Source organism: Hyperoodon ampullatus (genome assembly GCF_949752795.1).
Source record: "Hyperoodon ampullatus genome assembly, chromosome: 8".
NCBI classification, from domain to species: domain Eukaryota; kingdom Metazoa; phylum Chordata; class Mammalia; order Artiodactyla; family Ziphiidae; genus Hyperoodon; species Hyperoodon ampullatus.
Window position 1 is genome coordinate 110,613,747 of NC_136921.1, and position 22,692 is coordinate 110,636,438.

Sequence of the window (22,692 nt, forward strand, 5' to 3'; positions counted from 1 at the left end):
GTCAGACTCTGCTACTCCATAGCTTTATGTCATTTGACTGTCTGGGCCTCAATTTCCCAGCAATAAATCAGGGTGTTCTAAGTCCTTTGTAACATAAAAATGCTGTGACTTCTTCATAACTCTTCCAGAACACCTTCCTCAACCCGGAAGAAATAAAACAACTTGGGTAACAAACACTGAAGACAAAACTTCAATGGACAGCCTATTTACCAAACAGAAAACACAAGATGAAATAAAGCAAAAGGCAGTATTTCCAAATTATCACTAAGCCCATTTTCGCCATTCAATCCACCTCTGGCAGCAGGGGAAGAACATTTTGGACCTCTTTAAATGTGGAACCCCAACTTTAAGGTGTCATATGCTTGGATATCACATGTTACATTGCCCTTAAGTAGGAACTGATCTGAATACACTTGGCCTAATTTGGCTCCAATCCAGAAAATAAACCAGACCTAAACTGATCCAGACTGAAAACTTCTAACCAGAGTTCTACACTTGATTTGAGAAAAGGTCTTAATAAATAGTTTTTGGATGTATGGTTAAATTTTGCACTAGAATAAATCTTGGGACAAGTACAAAATAATCCCTTATGTGAGGTTTACAAGCTTGACCAAGTTGCCTTGTATTTCCTATTGCTTCTTTTGAGCTTACACTCTCCTACCTAAATTTTAAAGATGTGAGTGCTTAGGAATTAATATGAAGTAAATGGGAAACTTGATGTCAGCATTAAAGAACCTATAGAAATAGCAATTGTTTATCTTCATCTTTTGTTGAAGATGAACAACAACCTTAAGCAATAAAGATCAGCAATTTCTTATCTTCATCAGTTGTTGTTCTTCATCATGAACACCTGTGTGTCAGGTAGCCCAAGAAGGTTAAATATAAAAATAAGAAATTAAAACAATAACAACAAATACTTGTAATTCTAGAAAGCTGACTATACTGATAACTTCCTAAGGATTATTTAATATTCTGTAAATGAACCCCATAAAAGCATTTTTATTTTTATTATTGTTTTTGTGACATAATATTATAAATAGCTAAAAGCACATTATACTTTCTCAGTTTTTACCATCTCACACTTTCAGGAAAAAAATAAGCATGTGAGAGTTACTGTTTCTTCAGCTTTTTTTTTCTCTTTATCTACACAGTGGGGGGTAAATGCATTGGATTTTTTCAAATAATTAATTTTTTCCCCTTTGACAATGCAACTGTTAAATAAAAACCCATTTAATATTAATATGTCACTTGCACAGCAGGCATTCAAATCAACACAGTGACTACTTTCCCCTACTGGTTCTTGGCAGTTAGGTTTCATCTTTTAATTCTTTGTTTTAAGTAGAAAGGATATTAATCAGATATGGATGCTTGCTGAAGGGATGTCGAGAACTGTTTATAGCAGTAGTCACATTTCCAAGTACACCTGCAAGTCATAGCTTGTGTTCCTTGATGTAAGAGAAATGTATCCTTTTTACAGAGTGCCTACTGCTTTCTACTACATTCTAGGTATGGCAGGAAAAATAAATGAAAGAAAAAAATAGTATCTGTCCTCAGGGAGCTTATATTTGATGGTGGAAATATAGCATCTAATACTGTGGGGGTAACTTTCCAATTGCATAGTGCAGAAGACAGGGGAGAAATTTTTCCTGGAGAAGTTGTACTTAGCTGAAATGAGTGAACTTCTATGTGTCTGGCTGTTTTTACCTGAGAGTTTATTGTTTATTGTCAGCATGTTTGTGAACAAAATTATGATTGCCAGCTCTCCCCAACACCAGTTCAATTCAGAACATTCATAAATATCCACAGCTTTGGCTTCCTGAGTTTTGTTCATTTATTTAGCTGCTTCTGAGACCTATCAAAGGAACAAAGTGGACCCCTTATTCTTTGACAGGGTGAAAGGCTAAGATTTGGCTTAGCTCGAAAAATTTTCCAAATGGACTGGATTTTCGGGTGGGTCCACTTAGTGTTTGCTACCTGACATGACCACAAAAACCACAGATACTGTCTGGTAAGATTTCACCTTCATATCCCCTTCCATGAGATTTTGCTGGGATGAACACCACACTCTGATGCAATGCCCTTTGAGTCACAGGAGATGTCATCTCTGTTCTTCCAGTAAATTCTTAAGACTTTTGTGCCCTCTGAGTGAGGTCTAAAGGCACCACTGGGTCATGAACAATGCAAAGGAATAGAATATGTGTGCCTTCCACTTCATGCCAAAGTCATTTAAACAATTTGATAAAACTGGCACAAACATTTCATAAAGGGAATATAAAGTTCACTTAATCCTTTTAAAGAATCAATATTGTGAAAATGACTATACTACCCAAAGCAATCTACAGATTCAATGCAATCCCTATCAAATTACCAATGGCATTTTCTACGGAACTGGAACAAAAAATCTTAAAATTTGTATGGAGACACAAAAGACCCTGAATACCCAAAGCAGTCTTGAGGGAAAAAAAACGGAGCTGGAGGAATCAGACTCCCTGACTTCAGACTATACTATAAAGCTACAGTAATCAAGACAATATGGTACTGGCACAAAAACAGAAACATAAATCAATGGAACAAGTTAGAAAGCCCAGAGATAAACCCACGCACCTATGGTCAACTACTCTATGACAAAGGAGGCAAAGATATACAATGGAGAAAAGACAGTCTCTTCAATAAGTGGGGCTGGGAAAACTAGACAGCTACATGTAAAAGAATGAAATTAGAACACTCTTTAACACCAGACACAAAAATAAACTCAAAATGGAATAGAGACCTAAATGTCAGACTGGACACTATAAAACTCTTAGAGGAAAACATAGGAAGAATGCTCTCTGACATAAATCACAGCAAGATCTTTTTTGATCCACCTCCTAGAGTAATGGAAATAAAAACAAAAATAAACAAATGGGAGCTAATGAAACTTAAAAGCTTTTGCACAGCAAAGGAAACCATAAACAAGACGAAAAGACAACCCTCAGAATGGGAGAAAGTATTTGCAAATGAAGCAACTGACAAAGGATTAATCTCCAAAATTTACAAGCAGCTCATGCAGCTCCATATCAAAAAACAAACAGTGCAATCCAAAAGTGGGCAGAAGACCTAAATAGACATTTCTCCAAAGAAGACATACAGATGGCCAAGAAGCACATGAAAAGCTGCTCAACATCACTAATTATTAGAGAAATGCAAATCAAAACTGCAATGATGGGCTTCCCTGGTGGAGCAGTGGTTGAGAGTCCGCCTGCCGATGCAGGGGACGCCGGTTCGTGCCCCGGTCTGGGAGGGTCCCACATGCCGTGGAGCGGCTGGGTCTGTGAGCCATGGCCGCTGGGCTTGCGTGTCTGGAACCTGTGCTCCGCAGTGGAAGAGGTCACAGCAGTGAGAGGCCCACGTACCACAAAAAAAAAAAAAAAAAAAACTAAACTAAACTAAAATGAGGTATCACCTCACACCAGTAGAATGGGCATCATCAGAAAATCTACAAACAACAAATGCTGGAGAGGGTGTGGAGAAAAGGGAACCCTCTTGCACTGTCAGTGGGAATGTAAATTGATACAGCCACTATGGAGAACAGTATGGAGGTTCCTTAAAAAACTAAAAATAGAATTACCATATGACCCAGCAATCGCAGTATTGGGCATATACCCAGAGAAAACCATAATTCAAAAAGACACATGCACCCCAATGTTCATTGCAGCACTATTTACAATAGCCAGGTCATGGAAGCAACCTAAATGCCTATCGACAGACAAATGGATAAAGAAGATGTGGTACATACATACAATGGAATATTACTCAGCCATAAAAAGGAATGAAATTGGGTCATTTGTTGAGACGTGGATGGATCAAAGGACTGTCATACAGAGTGAAGTAAGTCAGAAAAAGAAAAACAAATATCGTATATTAACGCATATATGTGGAACCTAGAAAAATGGTACAGATGAACCGGTTTGCAGGGCAGAAATTGAGACACAGATGTAGAGAACAAACATATGGACACCAAGGGGGGAAAGCGGTGTGGGGGGAGGGTGGTGGCGTGATGAATTGGGCGATTGGGATTGACATGTATACACTGATGTGTATAAAATTGATGACTAATAAGAACCTGCTGTATAAAACAATAAACAAAATAAAATAAAATAAAGTTCACTTAACCCTTTTAAAGATAAAATTCCAATCAAGCCATAAAATTCCCCGTTTATGCTTGTCTGTAAAGTTTTTACTTTCTCCATCAAATCTGAATGAGATCCTTGCTGGGTAGAGTAATCTTGGTTGTAGTTTTTTCCCATTCATCACTTTAAATATGTCCTGCCACTCCCTTCTGGCTTGCAGAGTTTCTGCTGAAAGATCAGCTGTTAACCTTATGGGGATTCCCCTGTGTGTTATTTGTTGCTTTTCCCTTGCTCCTTTTAATATTTTTCTTTGTATTTAATCTTTGATAGTTTGATTAATATGTGCCTTGGCATGTTTCTCCTTGGATTTATCCTTTATGGGATTCTCTGCACTTCCTGGACTTGATTGACTATTTCCTTTCCCATATTAGGGAAGTTTTCAGCCATAATCTCTTCAAATATTTTCTCAGACCCTTTCTTTTTCCCTTCTTCTTCTGTGACCCCTATAATTCGAAAGTTGGTGAGTTTAATGTTGTCCCAGAGGTCTCTCAGACTGTCCTCAATTCTCTTCATTATTTTTGCTTTATTCTGCTCTGCAGTAGTTATTTCCACTGTTTTATCTTCCAGGTCACTTATCTGTTCTTCTGCCTCAGTTATTCTGCTATTGATCCCTTCTAGAGAATTTTTAATTTCATTTATTGTGTTGTTCATCATTGTTTGTATGCTCTTTAGTTCTTCTAGGTCCTTGTTAAACATTTCTTGTATTTTCTCCATTCTATTTCCGAGATTTTGGATCATCTTTACTATCATTATTCTGAATTCTTTTTCAGGTATACTGCTTATTTCCTCTTCACTTGCTTGGTCTGGTGGGTTTTTACCTTGCTCCTTCATCTGCTGTGTATTTCGCTGTCTTCTCATTTTGCTTAACTTACTGTGTTCGGGGTCTCCTTTTCGCAGGCTGCAGGTTCATAGTTCCCATTGATTTTGGTGTCTGCCCCCAGTGGCTAAGGTTGGTTCAGTGGGTTGTGTAGGCTTCCTGGTGGAGGGTGCCTGTGTTCTGGTGGATGAAGCTGGATCTTGTCTTTCTGGTGGGCAGGTCCACATCTGGTGATGTGTTTTGGGGTGTCTGTGACCTTATTATGATTTTAGGCAGCTTCTTTGCTAATGGTTGCGGTTGTGTTCCTGTCTTGCTAGTTGTTTGGCATAGGGTGCCCAGCACTGTCATTGAGTGGAGCTGAGTCTTAGCATTGAGACGGAGATCTCTGCGAGACCTCTTGCTGATTGATATTACATGGGTCCAGGAGGTCTCTGGTGGTCCAATGTCTTGAATTTGGCTCTCCCACCTCAGAGGCCTGACACCTGGCTGGAGCACCAAGACCCTGTCAGCCACACGGCTCCTGTTGCTAGAGGATCCACATTTCATCTGGAAAGGACATGAATCTGGCCATCTCACTTCAGGCCTAGCCCATCCACCTTTTTTCCCTCTGTGCTTAGTCTGTTTCACTTGCTCATAGCTGGCCCCATGCAGAGGCCTCGTCCCTGGCCCTTCAGACCATAGTTCCTCGTGAAATGGTTGAGCCAACACCTCAGCTCGGGATGTGCGCTGAAGCTCCTCACAGGACACCCAACTCAAGATGGCAGCAGGCTGTGCCAACTGCACCCTTCTTAATGGCGCTTTCTTTTCTGCTTTATAGATCTCTCTGTACTACTCAGCAATAAAAGGGAAGAAACTATTGATACACATGGCAATTTATATGGATCTTAACAGCATTATACTGAATGGAAAAAAAAACAAACCTAAAAGTCAATTTCAAAAGGTTATATATTGTATAATTCAATTTATATACCATGCCAGAGATAACAAAATTGTAGAGATGGAAAATAGTTATTGCCAGAGATCAGAGAAGGGGAGGGAGGGTGTGACTACAAAGGAGAAGTATAAGAGATTTCCTTCATGGTGACGGAACGGATGTGTATCTCAATTATGGGTGGTGATGTTAGTTATATGTAAGAAAATGCAACAGAAATATACATAGGATATGCCAAAACATGAGTGTATGCAAAATATGGTAATATCTGAGAAAGATCTATAATCTACTTAATTTTATTGTACAATTTTTGATAAATACACTCTTCCTGGTTTTAATAATGCACAACTGTTATGAAAGATGTCACCATGGCAGGAAGCTTGGTGATGGGTACAGACACATCTCCATGCTGTGCTGAAACTTCTTGTGAATCTATGTTTAAAAGTAAATAAAAGTAAAAATAAAAAGTAAAATTAAAAAAATCCCCTAGCACTTAGAACCATCTAACATGCTGTATAAATTACTCATTTATTTTCATTATTCTCTTTCACTTGGTATGAAAACTCCATGCTGACAAGAAATTCTCATTTTTGTTCAGGGCTGTATCCGTGATGCATACAACAATGCTAGGCACAGAGTAAGCGCTCCATGAATAGGTATTGAATAAATTTATGTTGGATGACTATACTATTTTACATTAAGGAAAACCATCTTAACTTTGTGATTAATATCATGACCTTTGATTCTGATCCCAGCCCTGCTGTTATCTAGCTAGTAGGTCTTAATCAAATCTCTTTAACTTTTTATTCAATTTTCTCATCAAAAATATTAATAATGCTTAAAAGGTTAAATTAAAAGAACACACAGGGCTTCCCTGGTGGCGCAGTGGTTGAGAGTCCGCCTGCCAATGCAGGGGACACGGGTTCGTGCCCTGGTCTGGGAAGATCCCACATGCCACAGAGCGGCTGGGCCCGTGAGCCATGGCCGCTGAGCCTGTGCGTCCAGAGCCTGTGCTCTGCAATGGGAGAGGCCGCAGCAGTGAGAGCCCCGCGTACCACAAAAAAAACAAAAAAAAAACAAAAAACAAAAGAACACAATAATTCAGAGATGGTAGAAGTGCTATTTGAGATAAACTTCTTGGAAATAAGTACAGTAATATGTTTCAATAACCCTTACAAAATTAATATCATTCAACTTAGTGATATATTAGAAACGTGGACACAGTTTTAAGTGCAGGGATGATCATCACAACATTATTTAAATAGAGGGAAAATTTGAAATAACCTAAATATCCAAAAACAGGAAAAAGGGCTTTGTGGTTTTGGTGAATTGTACAGTAATTTGGAGCATTTTTCTGAAAACAAAGACATCATTTTCTTTTATGAATGAATAATTAAGGACAGATCTAGTCTGCAATAAATAATAGTCAGTTTTAAATGTCTATTCTTTATTAACATCATGACTAGCTACAGCATCAAATATACCTGTATTTTTCATTACACCAGTAAATACACAAATAGTTTTTTCAATTATAAGGAAGAGTAAGTGAGCATGCATATCACTATTTTGGTCTCATGATATTGAATTTGCAAATAAAGTTATTAATAAAATGCCCTCCTCCCAGAATGTGTTATTATGCATGACAGGCACATGTATTAAGTGAAATTCAACTGCCAAAAATAAAAATCTGTTCCTCAATTCCATTTAGAGGGAAAAGCAATAACGACAAAGTGATACCCTATATTGAAAACTGTTAATGTTTTCGCATTTGAGATATTATAGGCAGAAATATTTTTCTATTTGAAAAGAAAAGCGATTAAATCATTGTCAATCAGCCAATATCCATAAATGTGAGTGTAAAATTATAGGTGCAAAAACTAGTTTAAGGTGAAAAATTAATGTGAAAAGCTTTGATTATTGAATTTATCTCTTTTATGAAGATCAAATTTCACATCAATACCACTAGCTTTTCATCATCTCTGTAAAGTATGTCTTATTTTTTGAGACGGGGTCTTGAAAGACTGTTAAGCAGAAGAAGCAGGGAATAGGTCCTCTCTCCCCGAGTGGCGAATCTTTGTCCCGCTCCTTGTGGAGTCATTCACTTATTCAAGAAAGAAATGACAATAGTGCACAGCTGCATGGAACTTGGTATTGGGGATGTCACATCAATTAAGGCCTTGTTAGAGCCTTAAATGATCTCAAAGGCACAAGAGGAGAAAAATGTGTAAAAATGTAAATTGGAAATAATTCAGTACAGATAAGTAAAATTAAGTATGATTATGCAACATTTAGTTATGTTTCAGGTACACTGGATTAAATCTTCTATATAAACAAAAAAATGTGCTCTTAAAAATGAAGTCTCAATTTTTTGACAGTGACTGTTGGTCATTTTCTGTCTGAGTTCTTTTAAAACTGCATGGCCTCATTACTCTAGTTACATTCTCTGCTTCCTCTTTATTCAGAAATGCTCGTGTCCTTTTCATTTGGCTAAATTAAGAAGGTCTTTATACCACACACTATCTTTGAGCTGGTTAATTTACTAACGCACAATCTTTACCATTTTTTTTCTTTTTTAAATAGGCAACATAAAAGCAATTACAAGTGAATTAGCGTAAACTCCAATTAGGAGTCATAACATTGTCGTCTCTTGGTATAATTAGAAAACACTACACCTGAATGTCTTTCCTTGTGTACATTTTTTTTTTTACTTGAAGTTTGCTATTTCTAGTAAGAATTACTGTTATTTTTTTCTGTAAAGTTGTCCTATGTTTGATCTTTTTCAAACTAGATATGAGTAAATAAAGCAAAGTAGACTGCTTTTGACGTTCTTTCTATAAATGTTGACATTTATAGAAAGAAAATTTCAGGACTATATATTCTGCAAGACTTCAAACTTGACATATTAGTGGGAGAGCCACACAACTCTTTCTTCCTGTGTTTATGCTATGATGTATTTTAGAGGGGAAATTGTTGTCTTTCTTGGATTAATGAAAGATTGAAATTTAACTATTCCAACACAGTTCACCTGTGCAAGTTTCCTTTACACAGTGCCTATAATGGAGAGTTAGCCATCCACCATTTGTAAATTTCTAAAGAAAGTAGGCACCTGTATCATTGAACAAGTAACTGTTAGAGAGGCCTTCTTTATGCTGAGCCAAATCTGTCTTCCTGTAGCCATTTGTTTTTATTGGCCTTAGTTTTACAGTAAGAAATACATCTGACTTCTATTGTCTTTGACAGCCCTGCAACACTCAAGATATCTATTATTATCCCTGTATTTTGCCAAGTTTTCTCTGTTCATAGCTACATATCTAATTCCTTCATTACAGTTTCTAAGTCTTTGAGAATTATGATTGTCTCCTTCCATATGGTCTCCAGTTGGGTACAGCATCCCAGGTGCTTTCCAACTGGCACTTAAAACATTGGGATGTTTACCTCCTGTGTTCTAGAGCAGCGCTGAGCAAGAGAAATATAATGCAAGTACTATATAAGTAAGTTTAATTTTTATAGCCCTATTAATAAAAAATAGAGGAAAAAGTTTAAAAATTACCAATATATTGTATTTAGTCCAATATATACAAAAATGTTGTTTTATCATATCTTGAATATGACCTATTATTAATGTTTTACTTTTTTTTTTTTTTTTACTAAGCCTTCAAAATCTGGAGTGTGTATTTTACACTTACAGCACACATCAACTTAGACTAATTGCATTTCAAGTGCTCATTCAGCCCATGTGGCCAGTGGCTACAGTATTGGACAGCACAGTTCTAGGCAGCTTAATTTTATTAACTCATCTTGAAAAATATATTGATGTTTTTAAAGTTCATGTGAGAGTCTAAGTCCCTACTGAGTTTACGATCAATAAAAGTACCTAAGTTGGGATACCGCTTACTCTTTTCATCCTATATTTTAAGAACCAGATTTTTAAATAAAACACATGCTTAAATTCATTCTAACCATTAATAAATTTAATGTTGTTGACTTGGGCTAGCATTTCTGCCTCTAGATTATCTGTAATCTTGATTTTGTAGTCTACTAACTCAACTCTCATTCTAAACTTTTATCTGCATTTTTTTAATCTATTTAAATCTGGTTTAATCATATTGAATAGGAAAGAACAATAACAATAATACAGGCCTGTGATACATTGATAGAGATGCTCACACATAATATTAATTAATCATAACTCTCTTGGTAGTTAGCCAGCTTCAAAGCCACCTGACTTCACCAGCATGTAATCTCCACTAATGCTACAGAGTTCATGATGAACTGTCCAAAACCTTCATGCAATTCAATTTCTTCCTATCGGGATCTGTGACACATAATTATTCTCATCTCCTTATTTTCATGCCCTAGTATACTCCCCTCCTACTTGGAATCACAGCTGACCCTGTGTGGCCAATAGAATATAGTGGTAATGGAGGCTTATGTGGTTCAAGCTAGATCCAAAAAGGCATTGCAGACTCCACCTTGCTCCCTTGGATCACCCATTCTGGGAGAGGCCAGCTACCCTGCCATGAGGACATCAAGTAACCCCGTGGAGTGGTCCACATGGAGAAACACTGAGCTGTCAGCCAACAGCCAGTATTAACTTCCAGCCACGTGAATGAGCCACCTTGGAAGCAGATCCTCCATCCCGTCGAGTGTTCTGATGACTGCAGCCCCAAACACCATCTGACAGCAATCACAAATGAGAATGCAAGTGGGAATGGCATAGCAGAGCCCTTCCAGAATGCACAAAATCCACGATGATAATAAATAACTGTTTTACGCTACAAAGGTTTGTAGTAATTATACAACATTAGACTACTTGAACAAGATCGGAATGCTTAGCATGACAATATTTTGCTAATACATTATTTCTCAAAGTATTCTAATAATTTTGTCTATAAATGGAAACAAGATATATGTATCTATGACAAAAACAAGACTTGAATGAGATAAATCAACATATTGTTAGTGGTGTTCTCTAAAAGAGGTAAATACAAGCATTATAATCATCTTTTTCATGTTTTTCAGTGTTTTCAAATTCTCTATACTAAACATTATTTTCAAAATCAAAATAAAACAAATGCTATGTGGTTGAATTAATGATACACTGGTAAATACAATAATAGCTACTACAAAAAGGAAAAGTTGTAAATTCTATCTGCCAAAACTTAGGGTCCCTCCCTTCCTTCCTTCCTTTCTTTTTTTTCCTCCTAGGATTCTTCTGTTTTAACCAAGGAAAAAAATCCAAAATTGATGTTAATATTTTTTTCATGCCTTATTATCTCTCTTTAGAAAGGAGGAGGTTAACTAGAAAGGTCATTTAGCAGCAGCAGCTACAATGGGACCAAGAAGGTGTGTTCTATGGGCACTGGAAGGCAGGAGGCTCTCAAGGTGAACTCCAAGTCCCATATATTTGAGTACAGTCACTTTCCTAGGCTGTGATTTCCTGAGTTTATTATTAATAGGATTATTTGAAATATTAGTGCTCCCCAAGTGCATGAATCTTAATAGCTTAGATAATCCCATGAACCAGATCATGTACTCCCACAGACTTCTTAAATATTTGTCTGTAATTGTAAAGCACTGAAGTATTAAGGCTCAGAATTTAATTAGATAATTCACTAGAGAAGAGTTACTTTTTTAGGCAGTAGTGCATGCAGGATTCATGGTACAGTGAATTACATCTTAGTTAAAATAGAAATTTATCATAAAGAAGGTCTCGTCTACAGAGCTACAGACTAGTAGAAACATAAACTGAAGTGAATGCATCTACCTCTAGAGAATAACAAGACCACTCTTCTGCAGAGCATTGACTTTGGAGGACAGACATCAACACAGTAACTGGAGCACATGTATAATTGATTTGTTCCTTCTGTTAGACATGTTTTAAAAGATTCATTCGGTTTTGCTTTTCTTTTTAGAAAGAGCTTATTCTCATGAAGATTTATGTTCTAATTATTCCTAAACAACAGTAAATGCAATTAAGGTTTCTGACCCCAAACATAAGACATAATAAGGATGTTGGCAATGTAAATAGTTAATTTAGCTATTTATTAGTCTATTTAATCTGCATTGTTAATCAAAAAAGTAAGAAAACTATAAACATTAGTTTAAAGGTTTTTTTTAAATACTTGTTTCTACTTATTTCGTTTGTCTTAAGTATATATTAATACATATATTACACTATTGACTTTTCAAAAATGGCTTAAAATGCAATTGTTAAATAATTCAAATGGACTAATAATGTTAAGTATATTGAAATAATATATAAAATAAACTTTATTTAAACGGTTAAAACTATTTATGATTTAACATAACTCAGAAGAAAGGAAAAAATAACTTTGATATTGGAAATGTCAAGTACTAGATGACAATTCTTAAGCGCAAATATTCTGATAATCAAGATTTCACAAAATCTAGACTGCATTATATTTTGGAATACTTTTTTCTTCCTCAGGAATACTTTCAAACTAATGGTATCAAAGTGCAACCCATAGTTATTTAGTTGACTATTTTTGAGAAACAACTTCTAAGAAGCATATAGAAAATTAAAATGCATAACCAGTAAGTCTGGATGAATATAATAAATGCTACCTGAGTATTGCAAATAATTATATGCAATACAAGTTCCATTTGTTTTCTAATTACTTAATTAGAATACAGTTGATATAATTGCAAATGAATGGGAAAATAATTACGCCAGATTACAGAATAAATCTATGGAAATATGTAATAACTTTCAGAAAATGGCAGGGGCTTTGGAGCTAGAAAGATGGGATTGAGTCCGAGCTCTGCAAATGGGAAGTGGGACCCTAAGTAAGTAAGTTAGCATCTCTAAGCTTCCCACCTTTGTAAAATATGTTATCAGTGACTAAGGAGCAAGGATTTGGGCATGTTTAAATTGACGGACTAACCATATAGGAGGCACTATTTGAGTACTCAACAAAAGTTTGTTCCCTCTACTAAAATCCATTTTTGAAACAGGCACCAAAAAAGCATCAGGGTAATAGATAGAAAAGGGAGTGATCAGAGAAAATAATCCAACACAAAAAAGCTATTGTTCAGATATATATTTTTTATAGTCCAATTGGCAGTCAAATGGATAAACAATGATATTTGCAGTGGAATGCTATAATAGTAGGGAAAATGAACAAGGTACTATCCAACTATTGAACAATATGGATATATTTCACAAACATCATTGAGTAAAAGAAGACATACACAAAACAGCACACACTGTATGACTATATATATGTAGAAAAATAGAAAAAAATAATCTAAGCTGTTAAAAGCTTGAACAGTGGCCTCCCTTGAGGTGGGTAGTGACTGGAAAGGAGCACAGCAATGTTTTGCTTCTTGATCTGCGTGATAGTTACAGAGATACGCTCAGTTGTAAAACTTCATCAGACTATCCTCACAGTATGCGCATGCTCCTGTATGCATGCTACACTTCAACAAAAAATTTAAGTATGGATAATTTGAATATAAACACCTATTTTCTCCATATTGCATGCATTCCTCACTAGGTCACATCTAATTATAATATGACAGATTAAGCATCAACCTTGAAGAGTAAATGAGGCCAGACCAATGGCCAAGGTCAGAAAGGAACAGCTGAACATTAAATCAGGATTAAATTATTTTGAAATACTAAAGAGAAAATGGTAGACTCTCCTTTTTAAATGATATTTTCTCTAAATCACTGCCATAGACATGGTTAAGTTCTGGCTACTTAGGTCTTTTCCCAAGTAGAGCTCTTGAATTTGAAGGAATCACTTCCTCTGAATAGGTGGCTCTCAATCTTGAGCTATATCAGAATCACCTGGAGGGCTTGTTACCCACAGATCTTGGGTCCCATCTCCAGAGTTCCTGTCTCATTGGGTCTGGGCAGAGCCCAAGAATTTACATTGCTAATAATTCTCAGGAGATCCTGGTGCTGCTATTCTGGGACCATATATTGAGAACTATTGTTCCAGAAAAAAAAAAGTTTCAATCTTGAGTCATTTTATGCAAATTTATTATGCAAAGGAATCTCCTTTGTCTCTATATTTTCATTAATAAAATAACATCAACTACTATAAAGAGAAATGGTAAGGAATGAAGATGTACAGGTACAGTCTTTGGTACCAAGTAGGTGCAGTATTAAAAAGCAGGTATTTTAATCTTTATTTCTTGTCTTTGCCTTGTCTGAAGTCTGAAAAGTCTTCAATAGGTGGAAGAGAGCAGTTCACTTAAATTCAGTGGACTGTAAGCCTGGCTGACATTACAGTCTCCTGGGGAGTTTTTAAAACTCCAGTGTTTGGGCTATATCCCCAAACAACTAAGTCAGGATTTCTGCAGAGTGGAACTTAACCATCAATAATTTTTAAAACTCTCCAGGTGATTCTGATGTGCAGCCAAGATTGATAATCACTGTTTTAGTTTCACAAACATTGACTAAGTGTTTACTATGTGCCATTCACTGCAGAAAACCCTGTGGGCATTAAAATGAATAAAGCAAAGTTCTTGACTTTAAGGGTCTTATAGTTTAGTCAAGGAGATGTACACATAAATGGTCGTGTTCAATGCAATAACAGAAATATTGAGAGGTAAGTATGTACCAGATGCCATAAAGGCATAGAGAAGGGCAACTAACCCTTGTCTGGCACTTTAAGGAAAAGTTTGGTGGAGGTTCTCCTTTATTAATTCATAAATTATGTTTCTATTTATTCTTTTTTTTTTTTTTTTGAGTAACGCTGTGTCACGCATTGTATTAGACCCAATTATAGTTGTGATAAATTCTACAGTAGGGAGAGAGAGTACCATGAAACTTATAATAGGGAAATTTGACCAAATCAGAGAAGGTCTGGAACAGCCTTGATGTTTAAGGCATGTATGCTTGAGTTGGCGTCTAAAGAATAAGTAAAACTGATCAATATGAAGAAAAGGGGTAGGAACTTGTTCCAGGCAGAAGAGTAGTGAAAGCCCGATAATGGGAGGGGCATGGTGTTTCGAAGAACTGAAGGAAATCCCAGAAGTGCTGAGAACAAGTTGCGGGTGGTTTGTGGAAGGTGAGGGTAAAATGGCAGGCAGGGCCGCGTAGGCTGTTATGACTTCTTTATCCCAAGAAGCCTTAGGAAGATTTTAAACAGAGGATGACAATCAGATTTTTGTTTTAAAGATCAGCTTAGCTTGAGTGTGGGACACTGATTAAAAGGAAGAGGAGTGACTGAAGGGAACCTGGGCTATGACATTCCTTCCGACAAGAGGTGACTTAAGCACACTATCCCCCCATTTTTATAAATTGAAATATATTTTGACCTATAACATTGTATAAGTTTAATGTGTACATGTTCATTTATATATTGTAATATGACTGCCACTGTAGAAATAATTAGCATCTCTATCACGTTACATAATTACACTGTATTTTTAGGTATTTGCAATAATTTTTCGTCTCAGCAAGTTTGATGATTATCACAGAGTCCTGTTGTCTATATTCACTGTCCTGTGCATTATAATTTCTAGGGCTTCTTTACTACTCCTTGTAAGTTTGTCCCCTAAAATAACATCTGTCCTGTTCCCCAACCTGCCATCACCATTTTATTCTGTTTTAACAAGTTTGCATTTTAAAAATTCTACACATAAGTGATACCATACAGTACTTGTCTTTCTCTCCAGGCTCTTCATTCTTCTGTATCCCATCCTTCAGACAAGGACACAGATGCGAGAAACCAGGCAGGTTTCCTGCAGGGTTACTGCAGAGTAATCAGTGTTCATAATGGTAGCCATGAACCAAGGAGAAAAGCATTTAGTGAGTTCTCTTTCCTTGGTCTAATAATGCAGAAAATATACCATTTATTTTAGAAATATTTCTCTCAGATATTGTTACATCCTAAAAAATAGCTGGATAAGCTCAACAATCTGGATATATGAGGTGAGATTTATTTTGGTTTAGTTTATTTATTTTCCCTTTGATGATGCAAGTTTAATATCTTCTTTTAAAAAAAGAGGAAAATGTGCAATCTGATTTCCTGCTCCTTTCTCCAGCATTTCTGGGACATCACCTGGAGGTTTTTAAGTTTGCTTTGCTTTGGTGTCAGCTTCTGTGTAAACAGGGTCACCAAGTGATATGGGTCTGACAGTTCCTGCAGTTGTGACAAGTAGTCTGGGCATAAAAAAACAAACTATCAGGAAGCTTCCCAGCCTCAAGTAAAGCACTTCAGCAGGGGCAGCCAGGCTTAAGCTCTACCATCGCCAGTAGACTTCTCCTTTTGCAGCAAACGGAATAAACAGCACTCTTACGGTCTTAAGGATCACAAGATCACCCCAAAGTGCCCCTGTGGCATTCTCTACCTTCCTACAGGAAGACTCATCTTTCCTTCCAATCATAAACGATCTTTTCTCCCTCTTTCCCCCACTTAGCTGTAAGAGTCTTACAGGAGAATATCATTTACCTTGGTCTGTCCACAGATTCCTGTAGACAACAAGCACAAAACATTCTCAAGTTCTGTGGAGCAGAAGAACAACCTAGGAACCATGCTATAGGCCCAAAATATGAGAAATATTAATCTGGCCAGAAAAAGAAAAGCAACTTCTCACTTTGTTCAAATTACCTTTTTGATGTTGTAGAACACAAATAATTTGCATGGGGGAAACGGTCTTCATATTAATCATATTAGAATTAATTAATAGTTGTACATCTCAACAGAAAAGATTCAGCCTAAGTTCAATAAAATTGACATTGATACAAAAATGAATATTATTTTGGCTTCTTTGCAAAGGACTAAAAAATTATTGGCTTATAGTTTCCATGATTTATTTAGCATGCAACTCCTGATACAGAATCTTCAAAAACTGTCCATAACACTACACTAGTAATCGTAATTGCTTTATGACTATGGATACAGTTAGTCCCCTACATAAGAACCTTCAAGCTGTGAACTTTCAAAGATGCGAACATGCATTCCCATGTCCAATCACGTTAAGTGAGTTCATGTGTCTGGTGTACACTGTCGTGTGCATGCATCCTCTACAAGTGGTTGTGCTTTTGTGTACTTTACTGTACAGTACTGTATAGAGTACAGTAGTACAGTATCTTTATTTTAAGCCCAGGATGTCTGGAAGCAGGCATAAAAGCAGTGGTGATGCAGCTGGTACTGCTAAGAAGCAGCAGGAATTGGAGGCCCAGAGAAAGGACGAAGAGAGACAAGAGGAAGAAGTAACTGAAGAACCAAAAAGATTCAGGATGCAGGAAATGGCAAGGGGATTTTCTTTATTTGAGGAGGCACTGTGAGTTTTTGAGCCATACCCGAATGTAGAACAGTACAGGAAGGTTGCAGCAGACGTTGAGAATACAATCCAGTGCTACCCTGTCATCTATGATGAGAAAAAAAGAGCTACCACCCAGACATCACTGGATCGTTTTTTCAAGAGTGTAGATAGAATTGAATCCAGCAAGGAACCAGAACCTGTGCCATCAGTGTCAGGCGTGAGTAAAATTGCAGCTTGCCCTCCGTCTCCTATTGCTGACGATCCTTCAGCTCTACCATCTCCCACCTCCTCTCCCTCCTCCAGTCAGTAACTCTTCCTGCCTGTTCACTCGATGCCAGCCCCTGGATGCCAGCTGTTGTACTGTACTACTGCACTTTTCAAGGTACTGTACTGTAAGATTAAAAATGTTTTTATTTCTGGTGTTTGTTTTTTATGTATTATTTGTGTGAAAAGTATTATGAACCTATTACAGTACAGTACTATATAGCCGATTGTGTTAGTTGGGTACCTAGGCTAACTTTGTTGGACTTATGAACAAATTGGGCTCTCGGAACGGAACTCGTTCATATGTAAGGAACTTACTGTACTACAATTGCAGATCATTGTAGTGTTTGTTAAAATAGTACAGTTAACATGTAAAAAGATAAGAAAAAAATAAAAATAAAATAAAGCTAAGAAAAAAGTCAGAATCATACTCTTCATAGCTTGGACACGATGATGATGCCAACTTAAGCTCTGAATAAAGCATTTCAACATTGGTAACCCACAGATTAGTGTGATTCAACATTGGTAGCCCACAGGTTACACACAGAAGAACTCAGTTGTTGACCTAAAAGACACTTTCTAAATTTGGCCTACACTAAATTATTGATATTTGATTCAAATTGAGAATATCAGTAGGGAAATAAAACTAAATTAGCTCTCCCCAGCAAGCTCCTCTGACTCCAAAATAACAGTGCTAGATCCTGTATAGTGGATCTTGCACAGGATCCCAGAGGCAGGATTATTATCACATGACCAGGAAATTTTTCAGGACAGTAAATTTGAGTAAGTTTGAGAAGCATTCATACTTCTTCCCTCTTCATTATAGTCATGGGGAAACTGAGGACAGGTATGGCATTCATGAAACAGTTTATTGTGTTGGGTGGTTTTCCAATAATACATCAAAAATGTCCCTTTGGAGTCTTGCCCCTCCGAAGACTGCATATGCTTACATTCACTCATATGAAAGATAGGTCTTTTTATTACTATGATCATTAGAAAGAGAGGTTTTGATCACTTGTCACCATAAACAATTGCAACTAAAATAGAATGAATGTTTACGCATAAAATATATAAAAATAAAAAAAAATACAAGTTTATATTTATCATATTGGGAGGCATTTCTCTAAGCCTAGAACAAAAATAAACACAACAAAGTGAAAGATAAAAATTCATAAAATTCAAAATTTCTTCAAGTCAAAAAACAATTAAAACCAAAAAGTTAGTGATATATTTAAAGAAAGGACAATAAAACTAATGATTGAATTATACATATAAATGTTTAAAAAAATACTAAGACTACAAAAGATAAATGAATGGAATAAGTAAATGTTATTCACAATAAAGTTAAAAAAAAAACAACCTGAGAATAATAGTCAAATTGGTATTTAAATACATATTAAAATATATGTGTATCTTTATATTATTTATATGGATACAAATATATGGCTATATATTGAGCATTTTAATTTTATATATGAATATATACTCAAGGGACTATAGTCAAGAAAGCATGCCTAAGGAGATTGATCTGCTTGATTAAAATGCTGCGCTGTAATGGATAAAAATTTGGGGGGCCTTGAGTATACTTCACATAGGATGAATATGAAATATTTGGGGACTACATTTGTCAGCCTCTAAGATGGTCTCCCCAAATCCTCACCCTCTGGTAGACCCCTCCAGCACTGAATTAGAGCTGACTTGTGTGACAAAAAAATATACATACATGGTGAAAATAACAGGTTACTTCCAAAGAGAGATCAGGCAAGGCACTGAAATCTCTCTTTATCTTCTGCGTTACTCACTCTGGGATAATCCAAGTACCATGTTATGAGGACACTCAAGTAGCACTGTAGAGACTTTCATGTGGAGAAACCTGAGGCCTCATGACATCAGCAAACACCAATTACCCATCTATGTGAGAGATCTACCTTGGATGTCTATCCTCCAGCCTCAGTCAAGCTGTCAGATGACTGCAGCCCCAGCTGATACCTGATTGCAACATCATTAAAGCCAGAACCTCCCACTTAAGCCAATCCCAAATTCCTAATTCACACAAACTGTGAACAACAGTAATTTTTTTTTTTCACTAAGTTTGGGGTAATTTATTACATAGTAATATAACACTAATACTTATTGTGCGTATGTGTGTGATGTGTGTGTGGGGGGGTTCTGTATGCATTCAATTAGTAGTTAGGTTATATATAATCTATCAATTTAATAATTACTCTGGGGGCTTCCCTGATGGCGCAGTGGTTGAGAGTCCGCCTGCCAATTCAGGGGACACGGGTTCGTGCCCTGGTCTGGGAAGATCCCACATGCTGCGGAGCGGCTGGGCCCGTGAGCCATGGCCGCTGAGCCTGCGCGTCCGGAGCCTGTGCTCCACAACGGGAGAGGCCACAACAGTGAGAGGCCTGCGTACCGATAAAAAATAATAATAATAATAATTACTCTGTTTTTCTTTATTGGACTATAATTGCTTTACAATGTTGTGTTAGTTTCTGCTGTACTACAAAGTAAATCAGCTATACATATACATATATCCCCTCCCTCTTTAGCCTCCCTCCCATCCTCCCTATCCCACCCCTCCAAGTCTTCATAAAGCACCGAGCTGATCTCCCTGTGCTATGCAGCAGCTTCCCACTAGCTATCTATTTTACACATGGTAGTGTATATATGTCAATGTAACAGGCTATGCATTGCCTAAGGGCAGTATAAACCAACAAAACCATTTTGGAATGGTTTTTCAATATATAACAGGAACCTTAAAACGTTTTTAAGGCTATCTCAAACAATAAAAAGTAATATTTCAAAATATATCAACAACCTAAATATAAGAACTGAAACTATAAAACTCTTAGAAGAAACCACAAGGGTACAACTTCATGACCTTGAATTTGGCAATGTATTCTTAGATATGGTACCAAAAGCATGAGTAACAAGAGACAAAAATAGATAAATCATACTTCATCAGAATTTTAAAAATGTATGCACCAAAGGACATTATCAAAAAAGTGAAAAAACAATCTACTGAGTGGAAGAAAATATTTGCAAATCATATATTTGAGAAGGGTCTTCTATCCAGAATATCTAAACAGCTCTCAAATTCAACTACAAAAAGAAAAAAAAAAAAAACGCAATGGACTTGAAGAGACATTTCTCCAAAGAAGAAACACAGAAGGCCAACAAATATATAAAAATATGCTTAACATCATTAGTCTAATTAGGGAGGTATACACCAAAACCACAATGAGATATCAATTCATATACATTAGGATAGCTACAATAAGAAGAATGGAAAATAACAACTGTTGGTGAGGATACAGAGAAACTGAAACACTTGCACATTGCCCGTGGGAATATAAAATGGTGCAGCCATTTTAGAAAGTGATTTGGTGGTTTCTCAAAAAGATAAACATAGAATTATCATATTACCCAGCAATTCCACACCTCAATATTTATCTCCGAAGTTGAAAACAGGTACTCAAAAAAAATGCTTGTGCACAAATGTTTACAATAACACTATTCATAACAGCCAAAAGGTGGAAAAAACCCAAGTATCCTTCAATGGATAAATGAATAAATGTAGTACATACATACAATGAAATAGTATTCAACCATAAAAAAGGAACGAAGTACTGATACATATTATAATGTGGATAAATCTAAAAAGCATTCTACTAAGTGAAAGAAGCCAGACAACAGTCATATACTGGATGATTCCATTTATGTAAAATATCCAAAATAAGCAAAGACTATGTGGAACTAGCAGAAGGATAGACACATAGATCAGTGAAACAGAATAAAACAAATTGTAGCTACTGAAACCTGAGATTTTTAAAAGTTTATTATCATTTTAATATAGCAGTCATTTTAAGTTAAAACTCTTTAGATAAATATTGATTTAAAAACCTGAGGATGCTGTAATAGTTTGGTTATAAAGCTCAAGCACTTTTCCTACTATTACATGTTTTTCAAAATCTCAATGAGTAGAGAGAACACAGAACAAAGGTAAAGGAAAAGGGCTAAAATTTATAACAGGAAAAAGATGTCTTTGATTACAGTCTCCCCGTCTTTTGTAGAGTAAATTAATTATTTTAAATAAGAAATATAAACTTGTCTAAAAATATAACACATGTATATTTCAAAAGACTAAAACCATCAAGTAGAAGGTCCTTTGAACAGTAACATTTCATGTGCTTGAAGGGTTTCAATGCATTATATGAGGCTTCCTGCTTTAAGTCTATACATTTTTATTGTCTGCCTTAAAGCACACAAAACATTCTTGAATAATTTCCAAAATCATTTATTTTCTACAGAAGCTAATCTGCTGAATTGCCTTTTCAACATTTACTTTCCTTTTTAACAGTGCAAATTATATCTGAGTAAAAATACTCCACAACCATACATATTGCTCTAATTGTGCTATAGAGCTGACATGGAATAATGAAATACTAATTGCAATTAGAACACTTTATTTGTTCAGAATTGATTCCTTGCCTTGCCCCACTTTTAGAAATTTCTACAACCACAAGGCTTATGCTCAAAAACCAACGAAGAATCCTTTGACCATAAACTGAATCAATGTTTTCACCAGCTCTTCCCACAATACACACTGCAGCTCAGGCACAGCCATTAGGAAACCCCTTAATCTACATATACATACAACCCAAGTAGATATTAAGGCTTATCCTGGAATTGTCGAAAGCCCCCATTTTTTGGATTTGCTAAGCTCTGCCACACTCTCCTCTAAAAGAGATGGACTTGGACCAGCACAGGCACCTAGCAGATTGTTCCAGTTATTTGTTAGCTGGGTGTGGAAGAAAGGACATTGTTGCCAAAACCCTCTTGTGCAATATCGGTTATCAGTATTCACCTGCACCTACTGGATATGTCAAATTTTCTCTAGTTGAGTAGATGACCAAGGACAACTATGAACTGTCACTTGAATGCAACACAACTATGAACTGTCACTTGAATGCAACACAACTATGAACTGTCACTTGAATGCAAAACACAATGAAAAAATTGTTTTCAAAGATCACTCCTTTACCTGTTTGACATCATATGCCAGAAGAACATATTTTAAATCTGGTGAAACTGAATATCTTGATGCTTTGAAGGTTACCTAGAAATAAAAAGAAACAATTATTTTAAAGAGCTTAATGACAGAAAGATTGACATGCATTTGGATATGTAAGTATAAAAAAAGATGTCCATTCTCCTCCTAACATTGTAAAATAGGCTTTCTTGTTCGTATTATAAGT

At 36.2% G+C, this 22,692-nt stretch overlaps 1 protein-coding gene across 5 annotated transcripts in view; it reads right to left on the bottom strand.

Annotated features, from left to right (window-relative positions):
• Positions 1 to 22,692, bottom strand: part of DPP10 (dipeptidyl peptidase like 10) — a gene marked incomplete at both ends in the record, with an annotated part of 1,361,190 nt that overhangs the window by 310,229 nt on the left and 1,028,269 nt on the right. For all 5 annotated transcript variants that reach the window (XM_079710344.1, XM_079710343.1, XM_079710342.1 and 2 more), the window contains one exon: positions 22,479 to 22,553. In XM_079710344.1, coding sequence (XP_079566470.1) covers positions 22,479 to 22,553 — 75 coding nt within the window. The remainder of the gene's footprint in view (positions 1 to 22,478; positions 22,554 to 22,692) is intronic.